At 41.9% G+C, this 14,595-nt stretch overlaps 2 protein-coding genes across 10 annotated transcripts in view; one reads left to right on the forward strand and one right to left on the reverse strand.

Moving 5' to 3' along the window:
• nrp1a (neuropilin 1a) overlaps window positions 1–8,405 on the forward strand; it is a 64,844-nt gene extending 56,439 nt beyond the window's left edge. For 2 of the 5 annotated variants that reach the window (XM_076290390.1, XM_076290389.1), the window contains 7 exons: window positions 1,050–1,160; window positions 2,121–2,180; window positions 3,840–3,980; window positions 4,163–4,437; window positions 4,774–4,870; window positions 5,004–5,057; window positions 5,187–8,405. In XM_076290390.1, coding sequence (XP_076146505.1) covers window positions 1,050–1,160; window positions 2,121–2,180; window positions 3,840–3,980; window positions 4,163–4,437; window positions 4,774–4,870; window positions 5,004–5,057; window positions 5,187–5,470 — 1,022 coding nt within the window. In that variant the 3' untranslated portion in view covers window positions 5,471–8,405. The remainder of the gene's footprint in view (window positions 1–1,049; window positions 1,161–2,120; window positions 2,181–3,839; window positions 3,981–4,162; window positions 4,438–4,773; window positions 4,871–5,003; window positions 5,058–5,186) is intronic. The other 3 variants (XM_076290391.1, XM_076290392.1, XM_076290393.1) reach the window with 3 other exon arrangements.
• Window positions 8,406–13,639: 5,234 nt separating this feature from the next.
• Window positions 13,640–14,595, reverse strand: part of nck1b (NCK adaptor protein 1b) — an 88,309-nt gene continuing 87,353 nt past the window's right edge. For 2 of the 5 annotated variants that reach the window (XM_076290396.1, XM_076290397.1), the window contains 2 exons: window positions 14,508–14,570; window positions 13,640–14,413 (listed from right to left, as the gene is read on the reverse strand). In XM_076290396.1, coding sequence (XP_076146511.1) covers window positions 14,408–14,413; window positions 14,508–14,570 — 69 coding nt within the window. In that variant the 3' untranslated portion in view covers window positions 13,640–14,407. The remainder of the gene's footprint in view (window positions 14,414–14,507; window positions 14,571–14,595) is intronic. The other 3 variants (XM_076290395.1, XM_076290394.1, XM_076290398.1) reach the window with 2 other exon arrangements.

Below are 14,595 nucleotides of genomic sequence, written 5' to 3' on the forward strand. Positions count from 1 at the left end.
GCACCCCCTGCCACATACACACACACACACACACACACACACACACACACAGACACACACACACACACACACACACACACACACACACAAGCACTGTGTATACAGCTCAGATGCATGTACCCACAAAATCATCATCATGTACGCAAACAATCAAACAAGGCTTTGGCGACAACAGACATTGCAGAACACAAGCTTATACAGAGCTGATGCACATGTCTGTGGTTTGCAACACACACACACATACACATGCGCAGACACACTGACACACACACACATACTTCTGACACACACACACACACACACACTTCTGACCTATTCACCCCGTGTGTACCCCTGCTGACCTGGCTCACATTTCCATTGCTTTCCACAACATCTGATAGATCTTAGTTTCTCTTAGATCCCTTTCCCTCCCTTCCCCTCCTTCTTACTCTCTCTCTCTCTCTTTCTCTTTCTCTGTCTCTCTCTCTCTCTCTCTCTCTCTCTCTGTCCTTGATGACTTGAATGACATCTTTCTAATACATCCTTGCCTTCCTTGACCCCTCTAACTGGGGAAAGCCCAGTGATCCCCGTGATGAGATTCATTACAGCCCTGAGTAAACAGAGCGGTCCTGTCCGCTGCCTGCCCACTCTGCCACAGACCAGGGGCCCCACGCCGCAGCGTATGCCACGCCACTCCTCAAGGGCCTCCCCACATCCAAAGGGGGCCCTCCGGGCCCTAATGACAGGTCTGCTGGCAGCCTCAGCTGCGCGGTGCGGCCCAAGGCGTGGCTGCCCACCGGCCACAGCGGCAGTGGCCCGCACGCCAGCCTCAGATCCACACGCACTATTTATACCCTGCCAGATCCAGACTACAGAGTAGGGTTCATGGAGCTGGTCGGACAAGTGTTTGTTTGCTTTGCAGAAGCAATAAAGCAGCACTGATGAAATGCCACTGACTGTAGCTCAATATCTCTCCCTCTCTCTCCCTTTCTCTCTCTCTCTCTCCCTTTCTCTTTCTCTCTCTCTCTCTCTCTCTCTCTCTCTCTCTCTCTCTCTCTCTCTCTCTCTAGCACCGACTCTTGCTCCCACCACGCCGGCCCCCAGCACTACGCCATCAGATGAGTGTGATGACGAGCAGGCCAACTGCCACAGTGGAACAGGTGATGACTACGAGCTGACAGGTGCCAACGCCACCCCAATGAGACTGCAGCCCCCTAATCCCTCGCATGCATGCACACAGTCACAGACACACAAACACACTTGTAGACTCACACGCAAACGATACACTCTCACACATACGATTGAGCGCACTGACACATACTGACACTGTGACACTGACACGTACATGCACCATTGCACTCATAATAACCCACTGCATCCAGAATGCACCTGATCAACTAACACCCTTCTATATCTCTCTCTCTCTTTCTTCCTCTCTCTCTCTCTCTCTCCCTCTCTCTATCTATCTCTTTTAACACCTGAGCACTCTCAACACCTGCACAGAAAGCATTTCACAAACCGCTGGCTCCAGCACCTGTTGTGTCACTCTTGCACACATCCAGTATTGAGTATTAAGATCACGAGGATGATGATCTGTGCTCTTTCCACCCTTTTGCATTTGATTTTTCCCTATGCATGCACAGACACACACACACACACACACACACACACACACGCACACACCCTACATCCAGACACCCTTGTACTTGTCCTCTAGACTGCAGTCTCTTGGTGTGAGCATGAGCATACTGGGGCCTCTCTGTCCACACAGAACGAGGGGAAAGTAGGTCTTCTCAAATCAGAGCAGTGACGGGCACTCAGCCCCCCCTCTCTGGATAGATAGAATGACACTAATGAATGAGTAGCTCTGCCACAGAGCCCACCTCACTTTAGCTCAGTTCAGCCAGGCAGAATATCCTACGCACAGTGACTCACCAAATCCACATTGATTTAAAAAAGAAAACAACCCATTATCATCATTATCAAGCGCAACAGTTCAACAGCATATGAACTGCAGACAGAGAACAGTAAATATACAGCAATTCTCTTAAAACAGCATGGCCATTAGATATGAATAGCTTGGCTGAAGTACAGTAGAGAGATGTTAGCGCATGTCTAACTGTTCTTTTACCGCTGTCCAGCAGGAGGAACCATCATGCCAGAAACGACAACCGAGTTGGAGACAGTTCCAGAGGAGCAAGGTACATTTTTTTTCCATACTCTTTTTCCAGCTCATTTCTCTTTGCTGTTTTCACTGTTGATGGATGTCTCAGTAAACTCTCTCTCTCTTCCTGAGGGCTTTTTTCTGCCCACGTTTTTGTGTCTGAAACAGCAGTGATTGTGTTGCCAATATGCTTCTTCACTGTGTTTGTGTCTGTGCTGAGTTATTATCAATCAAATGTATGATAATGGACTGCACCTTTCATTCCCTTTACCCGAGGCACACACACACACAACTCTCTCTCTCTCTCTCTCTCTCTCTCTCTCTCTCTCTCTCTTTCTCTTTCTCTCCTCTCCCTTTTAGCTGACCTTGACTAATTAAAATAGAAGCTAGTCTGTGTTTGCCTGGTAACTGCATGGCAGTGGATGGACTCACTAGAATATGGATTCAGCAGAGCAATTTAGTTAACAGTCTGCTCCTGGGGTGGACTGTGCCGAGGTGTACTCTGTCTAACACATTGTGCACAGAACAAGCCTTGGACTGGGGCAGGAAGACATATCCCCCTCCCCGCTCTGCACTGATCCAGCCTTAATCCTTTCAGAGATGGAAAAGGCAAAACAAAGCCTTTTTAATTGGAAACGGGCGTATGTTCCTCAGCGCTAGTGGCAGAGTGCCTGCCCTGTGGGTTTTTGCTGGGAATTCTTTCCTCATCGTTGCCTGGATAAATAGACTTGATGCTCTGTGTCGGAGCACAGGTCTGACATTCTTATTGAAAGGAATTTCTGCTCTCTTTCTGTCTTATGCTGAGAGAACAAAATGATGGGCGCACAGACAAAAGCCCAGTGGCTGCTACAGGCATTTCTAGACGTGTCTCCCTCTGACTTCGCTGTCTTCCTCTCTGTCTCCCTCCCCTTTCTCTTCACTGCAATCTCTGCACTCCATTTATTTCATTCTGTTTCTTTTGGATGTTTCTCCATAGCACTGAATAACAATATGAGGCTAATTTCTATTCCTCTCCATCTCTATCAGTCTCTCTCTCACTCTCTCACTCTCACTCTCTCTCTGGGGGGGATTGTCTTGGGGAAATGCTGCCCTAATATATTAGCCATTTCCTTTAAAGAGCACCGCTGGCCTCATTAAAAAGCTGCCCCTCGCTGTGGGCTTTAAGTGAAAGCTGCTGTCCTATCTGAGCATGCTATTAGAATGCCTCCCTCTTCCTCTGTTTTTTCTTCTCATCCTCTCATTTTCCGGTGTTGACATTCTCCTGATCTCTTTGTGCTTCTGTTGTTTTCTAACACAGTTAAAACAGTTATGAGTTATTGTTTTATATATATATATATATATATATATATATATTGTGGAACATCCTGCCATGTGCAACCTGTAATATGTAGTCTACTTCCTTTTTCTGGACTGTCTCTGCCTATTCTGTCTTTCTTCTTTGTTATTCGGTGTCTGTTGTTGGTAGTATATCTTGCAGCACATCAGATTCATACTCTGTGATAGAGCTTTGCTGCCCCCTATTGGGCCATTGTATTTTTTCAAGTGTAGAATTAAGGCACGGGAATAGTAGATACTTGTTGCACACATAAATTGTAGCTGTGTTAGAAACGTATGATAAAGTAGGGTAGTGTTGTAGTGGATATTGTAGTATAGTTTAGCAATAATTGAGCATCTTTGTGGGTTTTTTGTTTCACAGGTTTTACATGGTTTGCCTGTGATTTTGGCTTCCATGAGCCATCATTCTGTCGTTGGAGTTTAGAAGACAATGGATTCAGATGGCAGATTCAAACCAGTGGCACACCCACCCTTAACACAGGACCTAATATGGACCACAAAGGTGACGGAGAGAAAGAGAGAAATCAAATAGGAAATAATACTCAATCAGGATAATGTGCACTGACCCCCTTTGTAATTATAGTAAATAAAACTTAGCTACAGTGTAATGTATCTTGGCAAACTGCCTTCACCTCATCCAACATGGCAAATCTAAACTGACTCCATTAAAATTGAAATTCTCAGGCGGCTCAGGGAACTTCATCATCCTCTCGCCGGGTGCCCACGAGACTGAGGTGGCGCGCATCGTGAGCCCAGAGGTGGCATCGCAGGAGTCGGACCTGTGCCTGTCCTTCTGGTACCACATGGTGGGCTCACACATCGGCACGCTGCACATCAAGCAACGCAAGGAGGGCGCCAAGGGCCCTGCTGACATCCTGCTCTGGACTGTCAGCGGTCACCAAGGCAACCGCTGGAGGGAGGGCCGTGTACCAGTGCCCCACTCCAGTAAACCATATCAGGTACAGTTCCCAAAACTCACTCCACAATGTCCAGTAAACCATATCAGGTACAGTTCCCAAAACTCACTCCACAATGTCCAGTAAACCATATCAGGTACAGTTCCCAAAACTCACTCCACAATGTCCAGTAAACCATATCAGGTACAGTTCCCAAAACTCACTCCACAATGTCCATGATGATTTTAAAGAGTGGAGCACTACAGCTTCCTGACTTTTTTTGTACCAAGAGTACTCGAGAAACAGAGATCTATGTAAAAAATGGCCGGAGTTAATGTCATAAATTCACTCCATAGCAGATGCAAGGTCACGTGTTAACTTGCCCCTCCTGCCCAACAGGTGGTCATTGAAGCTGCAGTCGAGAGGAAGAGTTTTGGGAACATTGCAGTGGATGACATCAAGATTCTGGACAATCTCAACATGGCTGAATGCAGAGGTGAGTAGATTCTTTGAGTGTGTGTGTGCTATGTTAAGCCTGGTTTTACATGGATTTGGACTGAGCAAAATCCCCGGACTCTTTTATGCACCAAGCCCATGCCATCCCTTATCATTGGTGTTTCTGTCTGTAGATCCTGCTGTTTCGACTGAACCCATGCTGCCTGAGGACATCCCGAATGAAATCTGTACGTCACGTGCAAGTCACTTTATCAGATTTTTGAATTTCACATCCATGTCTCTGTTGTCTTTTCTCTGTGGCTTTTGTGTTTTGCTTCATGTCTCTGACGTGTCACCTCTTGCTTGTGCCCGCACAGTGGAGGAGATCACAGACTTCCCCCGCATGGTAGAGAGCAGTGAGATCGGCGGAGGGAACATGCTCAAGACTCTGGACCCCATCCTCATCACCATCATCGCCATGAGCGCCCTCGGGGTCTTCCTGGGGGCCATATGTGGCGTCGTCCTCTACTGTGCCTGCTCCCACGGGGGCATGGCAGACAGGAACTTATCCGCTCTGGAGAACTATAACTTTGAGCTTGTGGACGGGGTAAAGCTCAAGAAGGACAAGCTCAACACACAGAACTCGTACTCAGAGGCATGAGCGCGACCAATGAGAGAGGAGCCCACCATCCCCTACAGAAAAAGGGCCAGGCTAAATGGACTGCCAAGACTCTCTCACTGGACGAAGAGAAAACTCTGGAGGTTTGCGGGGAGCCAGTCTGAGGTTGTGACTGAGCCATGCTTTTCTCAGGAGCGGCAGTGAAAGGAACCTACCAGTAGGGGGGGACACTGTGTACAAAATATGAGGAAAAAAAACTACATCAACAAAAAATATGTACAGATGATTGAGATTATTTTAATTTTATTTTATAAATTTTTATGATTAATATTATTTTTTTTCTTGTTTTTCCTTTTTTACAATCAGATGCTGGTGTTGAGACCAATATCATGTTTAAAGTATTTATCTTTTTCTCTGAGAATAAAAAGTTTATTTTTTATTTTCAGAATGTTCTTTTGTGTTGAAAAACCCAAAATGAACCATGGTGTGAGTAAAGGGTTCTATCATCAAAGCAAGACCAGAATCTTGCCCATCCTGATTCGCGAATGGGGAGAAAAGCATATATGGTTCCAACAGTGCCTTTAAGTGCATCTCTTTTAGCATTCTCTGTGAATTTATTTTCTAAAGTTTTGCATCCCTTTCCTTTCAATGGTAGGAGTGTGGTCAGGTATGCAAAAACAAAGTACATTTTATGGAGCGTGTATGGGAAGGCCAACATATTGTACATAAGTTTTAATATATTTTAAAGCCCCCACCACCAATCACTTTCTTAAAAAAAAGAAAAGAAAAAAGTAAATGGATTTTAAAAGCTGCAGTATTCCTTTTCCTTGGGTTTTGTGTTGTAAATAGAATTGTCTGGCTGTTTTGTGAAAGTGATCAGTGTGAGGTAGTTTTGTTCTCGTTTTTTTGTTGTTTTACCAGCCCTGTGTGTGTGTGTGGGTGTGGGTGTGGGTGTGGGTATGGGTGTGCACATGTGTATGTGTGTGTGTGTGTGTGTGTGTGTGTGTGTGTGTGTGTTTGCGGATGCGTGGGGGTGTAGTGGTGTGTGTGTGTGTGTGCGCGTGCGTCTATCCAGCTAGTCAATTCAGACACATGAAACACATATGTAAACCACCATATCATCTGACTCTTCTACCCCAGTGTGTAGATTCACAAGTGAGTAGGCTAGAGCTAGTGAACAAACAGGACAGGACAAAACAAACAGATACTCACACATATAAGCCTAATGGCAGTAGCAGAGAGAGCCACATGATATTATGTAGCTAAATTTGTTCCATCAGTGATGTTTGTCTTTGAAGCAAAGTAAAGTCTCTGTCCCCTCACTTTGCTTTTTATGTTATTACTGTCTATTATTCACTCTCCTTTGATCTCTGTGGATCACTATTTCTGTCTCTGACATTCTTTTACATTCTCTCAATCACGCTCAGTTGGATTGTTCTGCTTTGTTTGTCATTTCCATATAGTGTGTATTGAGGAGAGTTCATTCCAGTGGTCTTGGCCTATCTCAGAGACAATGAATCATGCATGGAATGTCTGTCAAGAAACCAAATAGACTTTTTCGAACACTACAGGACAAAAAACAAGAATACATTGCCTTGCAAATTCAGTGGGACAGTGACAGTGGTATAGCCACATTTAATCATGTTGTACTATAGGCCTATGTGTTGTCTTGGAAAAAAGTGCTACTTTCACCGCCATCAAAGCTTGAATACTCCTAGGGCCCTGTGACTGGGGAAAAGTGAATTCTAAGAATGGTGCTACCATCTGTTCACAGCAAGCCTGGGGCTTTGGCACTCGTTATGTCACATTGCCGGCCTCTTCACAGTGCCCTGCGATTTCATAGGCCATCTGTGTTGTTGACATCAGGGCGCGTGACCACTGGTGTGGCCACTGGATGCTGGAGCTGAGTGATGTCATTCGGATAGCTGGCCATTGGCTGTTGAGTCTTTACCAAAGGACTGTGGCCTTACCTGTCAGAGGTCCTTCACTGCACCTTGTGTGACTGCATTTGCAACCATTGACTCACTCACTCCGTCATACATATGCTATTGTGAATCTATGTGAGGGTGGAGAGATGACTCTTGAGATTAAATAACAGGGAACAGAAGACATCATGAGAGGAGATCATATGATTTCTTTTGTATTGCAGCTATATTGTACTAAAAATAAAGGAGTGATCTTTGGAGACCACCAAACTGTCAATACTGACCCACTAGTCAGTAGAATGTTTGGTCTTTCGCTAGTATTTCTAGACGTATAATCTGAAGAGTTGGTAATGGGGTTTCTCTGTTAAAGCTTCTTTGGTATATTCAAGCTTTGTTGTGAACTGTGGCAACCACATTCTCTGGCCGTTTTTTGCAACATCAACACTTAAGTACAAGCTTCAAGTGGATAACTTCAGTCTGGTAACTAGAGAGGATGGATAATTTAGCGAGAATTAAAAGCAGAAACAATGTTGCACTGATAAATATATTTAAAAGCTGTTTGTGTTTATAGTATTCATGTTGTTTAAAAAAGAAAGGAAAATAAACAAAAAAAACATACTCAGTGTTCCTTCTTTTCCCTGTTTTATATAGTTTCAGACAATGTGATGACTTTTTTAAATGTATATTAGCATATTTAATTTTTGGAAAAGGAGTTAGAGTTAAGTCTTACCCGTCTATGTCCACAGCCTATTCATTTCTTTAGTTTTTGTACCGTCATTCAAAATTTTATGCAATTTTTTTTAACAGATGAAGAGGAAAAATGACTTTTATTTTCAATACTGCTTCTGTAATTTGCTGTGGTAGGAGGTAACAAAATAACAATGAATAAAACAGCAAAGCCTTAAAGTGGAAATTAATGTTTTGTATTCAAACACTCATACATTTTGAAAAAACAAAAAACAAAAATCAAAGTTCTGTCCTTTATGTCTTGAAGTGAAATCATGACAGTGACATTCCAAAGAATCCACTCAAATAAATGTTTTCTTAAGATATGTTACATGTTGATGTTTTTGTTGGTGGTGGGGTTGTTAAGTTGCTCTATCACAGTTTGAAATACGTTTCACTGAAATACCACATCTTGGCAAAAAAGAGTAATTTTACAGTGAAATGGCCACAAGAACCAGTGAACATGTAGGGCCATAATGTTGAGACCAAAGGCAGTTTGACATTCCTCTTTTTCAAGCAACCCATAAATCCTGAATTTTCATCTGCCTCCAAATTTGGGATTTGAACTTCAAGTGGATTTATTTCCATTCTGTACAACCACACAGTGAACCACAGCCATGGACAGAAAGATTTGCAGCACTTTTTTCCAGTCCAGTCCCTTGTATTGACAAGAGGAAGAGAGATGCAGGAGACAGGACAGGAACACCTCTCCCTCAATACGCACCCTCATACACACAAGCACCACTGCCCCTGCTGAAGTATTGCGAACATGTTAATAAGGTACGGGAAGAGAAGTGTTGCTGTAGCTAAACTCTGCTGCAATATACAGTCACATCTTTGACCAGTGGTTAAGATACAGTATGTTTTCTGTCATTAATCCAAACTTTCATTACCTCTATTTGTAGCAATCGCTTGTTCATTGCAAAAGAAAGTGTGTGTTATTGTCATTTTCTTAACTTTAAATGCTTTGTAATGTTCAACTCTTTGATTGCTCTGTGTTCAGTTCCATTGGTACATAATGCAAATAGTGACAGCCTCAGTTGACTGAATTTGAAATTATGTGATATAACAAAGGAAGACTTTTAGTTTGACACAAACATAATACGATTTAAATGATATTCATTGAAAATGCTAAATATTTGGCTGACTTGGAACATATTTTAATTTGCTTACATTACAAGCACCCCTGGCGTGACCATTTTACATACCTTTTCATCAATATACACACTGTAATTTTAATTTCAACTCTTTACTCGCCATCTCTCAAATCAGAGGTTTGGAGTTTGATGTACAATACCAAGACAACAGCAACTGTAAAAAAGAAACCTTGTAACTGTCTAGTGTGTCCTGCCAAGGCTGTCATTGTAGGTCTGGGAAAATCCTTTCAAACACTGAATAATGCAGACAATCACATTTCAATAAAAGCTGACAGAAAAGTAACGCTGCAGGTTCCTGTGTGAGTTTGTGTTTCGAGTTGAAGTGTGATGTCCACATGATTTCTGTGAATCCTGTGAAGCTACCATTATTCATTTATTGCATCATTTATTTAGGCAGGACAGTGACATATCGACATGAAGTGAGTGGGAGAGAGAGAGAGAGAGAGAGAGAGAGAGAGAGAGAGAGATGGGGTGGGATCGGAAGATGACTGCAGGTCAGATTCAAAGCTGGATCTCCGTCGGCACTTGGACCCAAACATAATATGGACGCTGTCGCCACTTGCGCCACATGCCCCACATTCACTACATTAGTCATAAAATAACATCACGACACTAATGAGAGCGGATCAAATATGGCATTGCAGGCCATTATATAGCATGTATATGATTAGATGTCTGTTGGTATAAATGTGTCTTTGACATTAATGCAATTATAGTTATTGACTGTAAATCAAAAGCATGCTGACTCAGAGTGACATTATGGGCTCTGGAGAAGACAAGTGTAGCGGGGGACAGTCATAATATGGTTTATGTTGTCTTTTGAGAAGCTGTGTTCACATCAAACCAAACTGTGCAGGCATGAAGACTCAGCTCATGAGGTCAGGATGAGTCAGAGTGTGAGAAGTTAAAATTGGCCAAGACAACACTGTGTGGCCTGTGGCATTATTGGCTGTCCAGTTTAGCAGCTGAATGCACCCAGGCCGCAGGTGATGGGATTCTGACTCTTCCTTTGGTAGTAGTGACAGATCTCTCGCAGAATCATATTATCAGCCTTTAGAGTCCAAAACTGAGCACAAGGCAGAATTTCTTTGGCAAAGAGAAATTGATAGACAAGTAAATGCAATGTGGTAGCTTTGTTGCTCTGCTCTCCTATAGCCACACCAGGATAAAAAAGATATGAAACTAAATTCTAAGAAAGTAAAGGTCCACTTCCTCATCAGTGTTGACCATCAGCAGAAGGTTTTAAAAGAAGCAAGTTGTCGTAAACATTCTGGGCACTATGAAAATAATAGCTCCCAGTTTTCTTTTGACACTTACATATGAAACACCAAGGTTCTTTTAAAGTATGAAACCCTTTAGTCCTCATTCCTCATGTTCCTGTTGACCATCAGCACAGTGTGCTATTCAACTTCTGTTCTCTAAGAATCGTTTTTCAATAAGGCATGTCTAGGGTATGCTTCCTTTTCAATTATAAAATCCAAATGTTCTCTTTTTTTTTTTTATGGCAGTCAGAGCACATTCTCAACTGTAGTGACGGTACTCCGTCACACTACCCCACTCCCCTTCGGGAAGCTTGCCCATGCACTTCACACACACAGACGTCTCTCACGCAACCACCAACTGTACTTCTCGGTCCCTCACACTGGGGTCAACCTATCCTGGGGGTCCCTCATACAGCTCACACACTGGGCAAGCTTCTGATGACCTCCTGGCACCCGGGTCTCCACTAAAGCTCCAGCTTGACCGCAACGCCAAAGAACCAGGCCCGTTGGTATGGCAATCAGAGCGCATACTCAACTGTAGTGACGGCACTCTGTCACTTATCTATCAATGTATCTTTCTATCTATCTGTTTCATGTAGTCTTCAAAGTAGCCTCCATTTACCTTCATGATGACTTTGCACACTATATTGGCATAATCGAGCAGAACCATCTTCGAGATGATTACAGAATGCCATTTAATTTACATGAGTGTAAGAACAGCAGTCAATGTATGGGAACTCCTTCAGGACTGCAAAAACCATATAGGCCACCAGGTGTCTATTCAGTTAACTGAGAGAATGCTGAAAGAAAGGGTGTGCTGTCTTGGCAGCAAAAGTTGGCTGCAAAATCTTTTTGATGTTTTTGACGTTCAGTTTTGTTCTACAATGTGAAAATAGTCTAATTAAAGGAAAAATGTGCATGTGTGTCCACACTTTTGACTAGTACAGTATAACTTGAATAAATCTATCTTTCTGTGCTGAAGAATTTTAGCAACTATTTTGTATATTAAACTAGAAATAATTAGTACTGTATATCTTCACTAATTCTATACGTTTTCTGCCTTGAAGAACTTTGACAACTTGTGTATATTATACTAGCACTGAAACAGGGCCGGAGTGGGGCCACTTTTCAGCCCGGGAGTTTCAGGCCCAAGACCGGCCCACTTTTTTAGTGGTGGTGGAAATTGGATAAATAAGGCAACATTTCAGCTCTTACTATCCTGTAGTTTTTATTATAGGCTAATATTCCACTATTCCACAAGGATAGGTTGATAAGTTAACAAAAACAGGAAGGAAGAAATAAAGCATTTGAAATGTATCCCACAATTCCACTAAGAGGCATATTGAACTACTGTATTGTTTACATGTTTTTTCTGCATGGGTCAGCTATCATGTTGTTGTTTGGTGATTTGCTCCTTTACTACATCCACTTCTGAGCAAACAAGCCATATAGGTTGATCATGTAGACTGCTGTCATAGCCTACTGTTCTTTCTTCCATAAAATAACTTTAATTCATATGGTTAACTCTATTATCCTTTCTACTTGTCCCTATAGTCATAGTTAATTTCGGGCTCATCATTTTCAGCGGGGGACTGGCTGATCTGCTGCTCAGGCTACTTTTGTTTTTAGGCCTATACACAGATCAAGCTTGAGTTTTGTTATCAATATTTGCATAATATTTGCAAAGTCTATGAATAGCCATATTGGATGATACCAAAATGCTAATATTTTAATTCATTTAATATGTTACTTGCGAATAGGTTGACAACGCTACAACGTCCAGTAGGTTATTAGCCCAATTACGCCGTTATAATCATGGCTATCTCTCTTTACCAGTTGCCACTTATGTCTGTCCTCTTCAAAAAAAATTGGAAGCATGGCACATTTGGCAGCATTTCCCTCCAATACTTTTCATCTTTTTTACCTGGCCTTTTCAGTCCCTCATGGCATCTTTCTATATCCATCCTCCCTGACGCTTATCACTACGGTAGGGCCGGCCCGGCTGGTATCTGAGAAAACTTTTTAGGAAAGACGGGCTATATGGACCCAACCAATTAACTCTTCTTGGGAAGGGAGAACAACCCATGCAGAGGCTGCGGTGTTAGGCATAGAATGTGAACGTGTGTAGCCAACTTTAAGAGAAGATAAATTAATGTGACAAATGCCAATATTTTTCCCTCGACCGGCCCAAAAGTGAAGCGGCCCACCGGGAATTCTCCCGATTCTCCCGATTACCCACTCCGGGCCTGCACTGAAATATGATGTGTTTCTTTATACAAACAAATTGGAATACTGTTTTAGTAATAGTTTGAAAATGGTAAATGCTAGTTTTTGAACCCTGGTGTTGCATTTTCAGTTCATTGTTCAGATATGTTTAGCACACAATAGTCTGGCCACATTAACTACTTCAGCACCTTACTATTGAAGCTACTGTACTACTACATTATTATAATGATTAACCTATTTGGCCTAACCTGTTTGATATTCATATTAATTGTGGAAATATTTAGGGGATTATTCAGGGAATAATTCTGTAGAGTTCATGAAAGAGGCTTGTGTGACTATATCCAACCCTCTGATTGGGTTTTGTCACATACAAAAAAATGGACTGTGACTGTGTGACTGTGTTGTTTTTTTGAAGGACAGTACTATTAAGTTTTGGAAAGAAACAGAGACACACAGAATATGTTTGACACTTTTACTCAACTGAGCCACTCACACTACACTGCATGCACACACACCCAAAACCACACAGCTGTCTCCATAACAACCAACAACTGCTAGACTCAAACTTCATAATAATAGTTTACTTCTTCCTCTAACAGTGTGAATAAGTTGTTCTGGTGAATTATGTGTACACAAGAAGTCCCCTGAAAATACTTACAGTACATGTCACTGCTTGACTGCTGTGTGAATTATGTGTGCAATGTTTTTAAAGATGCTATAAGAAATCAGGAATTCAATAATTAATTGGCTTGTATTTTTGCAGATTTTAAGCTTTTTGACCTTGAATGTCAGGCTTCGGAAATTGTGCCACAGGGTTTTTGTAAGCACAAAAGTGTGTAAACTGTAATAGCACATGGCACACATACATGGATAAATACAACATAAATAAACTACTAATACTAAATTAAAAAAAACAAGAGTCATCATAAATCATCATGTGTTTTATTTTTCCACTGAGGCTGGACATATTAGGGGACATATTTATGGAATACAATAACTAAATTTTATCCTATCAAGGAAAATATGAATCCAAAACATACAAATGCATACCTCTTAGTTATCAACAAAGAACACTATAGAATTCATATGAAATTAAGGTTTCAAATATTACACCCAAAATATCAGTATCAGAAAATATCAGTAAGGCAATGGCTAGCAAAAGATTGAATGTCTGGGAATCCTAAAAGAAGGTGAAACTGTGACATCTTCCAAAATCAACGTTCTGTTTAACATTCAGACATGACATCTTAGGGCTGTAAATTGTAGGCCTATCACTTACAACGTGCCAAATTCATTGCTCATGAAAAACAGCTGACTTACAGTATTACCTGAAAAAAAAACAGTTAGCTAATTTAGTACCACACACAATCCTTCACAAATGCTTAGATGTGTCGGTGGTTGTACACAGACAAGGTAGATCTCTGTAGATAGATAACACACTCTCATTTCATGTCAAGCTCCCTCATACCCACTTACACTTGATTGACATGTAGGCCTTAATTTATTAATTGACAACTTTCACAGAATTATTAATGATAAATGTAACAAAAGCCTAGAGTTACAGTGGTTCTGGTATAGTGAAATAAGGTCTAAAAACAGAGGGAGGAGAAGAGGAGGCAGCAAAGAGATGCAGCAATATCCACATATTCACAGATGTTTTCACATCATTGGCTGGGCTGTTTTTTAAAGCTATAGAAACAAGAAAAGAGATAAAGGTTTCTTTAGAATGCTACCCAACGCATGCGTGAACAAACATGAGAAACCATAGACTATTCAAACATACCTGGACATGTCTTTGTGCAACAGCACTGTAGGTGACATCATCAGCTACAGGATACATCAGTGACTGTACACAGTAAAATACACACATG

The sequence above is a fragment of the Alosa pseudoharengus genome, unplaced genomic scaffold (genome assembly GCF_046254945.1).
Source record: "Alosa pseudoharengus isolate Yale_2024_CS ecotype anadromous, Long Island Sound unplaced genomic scaffold, YU_APseudo_1.1 YU_APseudo_1.1_scf_18, whole genome shotgun sequence".
Taxonomy (NCBI): domain Eukaryota; kingdom Metazoa; phylum Chordata; class Actinopteri; order Clupeiformes; family Clupeidae; genus Alosa; species Alosa pseudoharengus.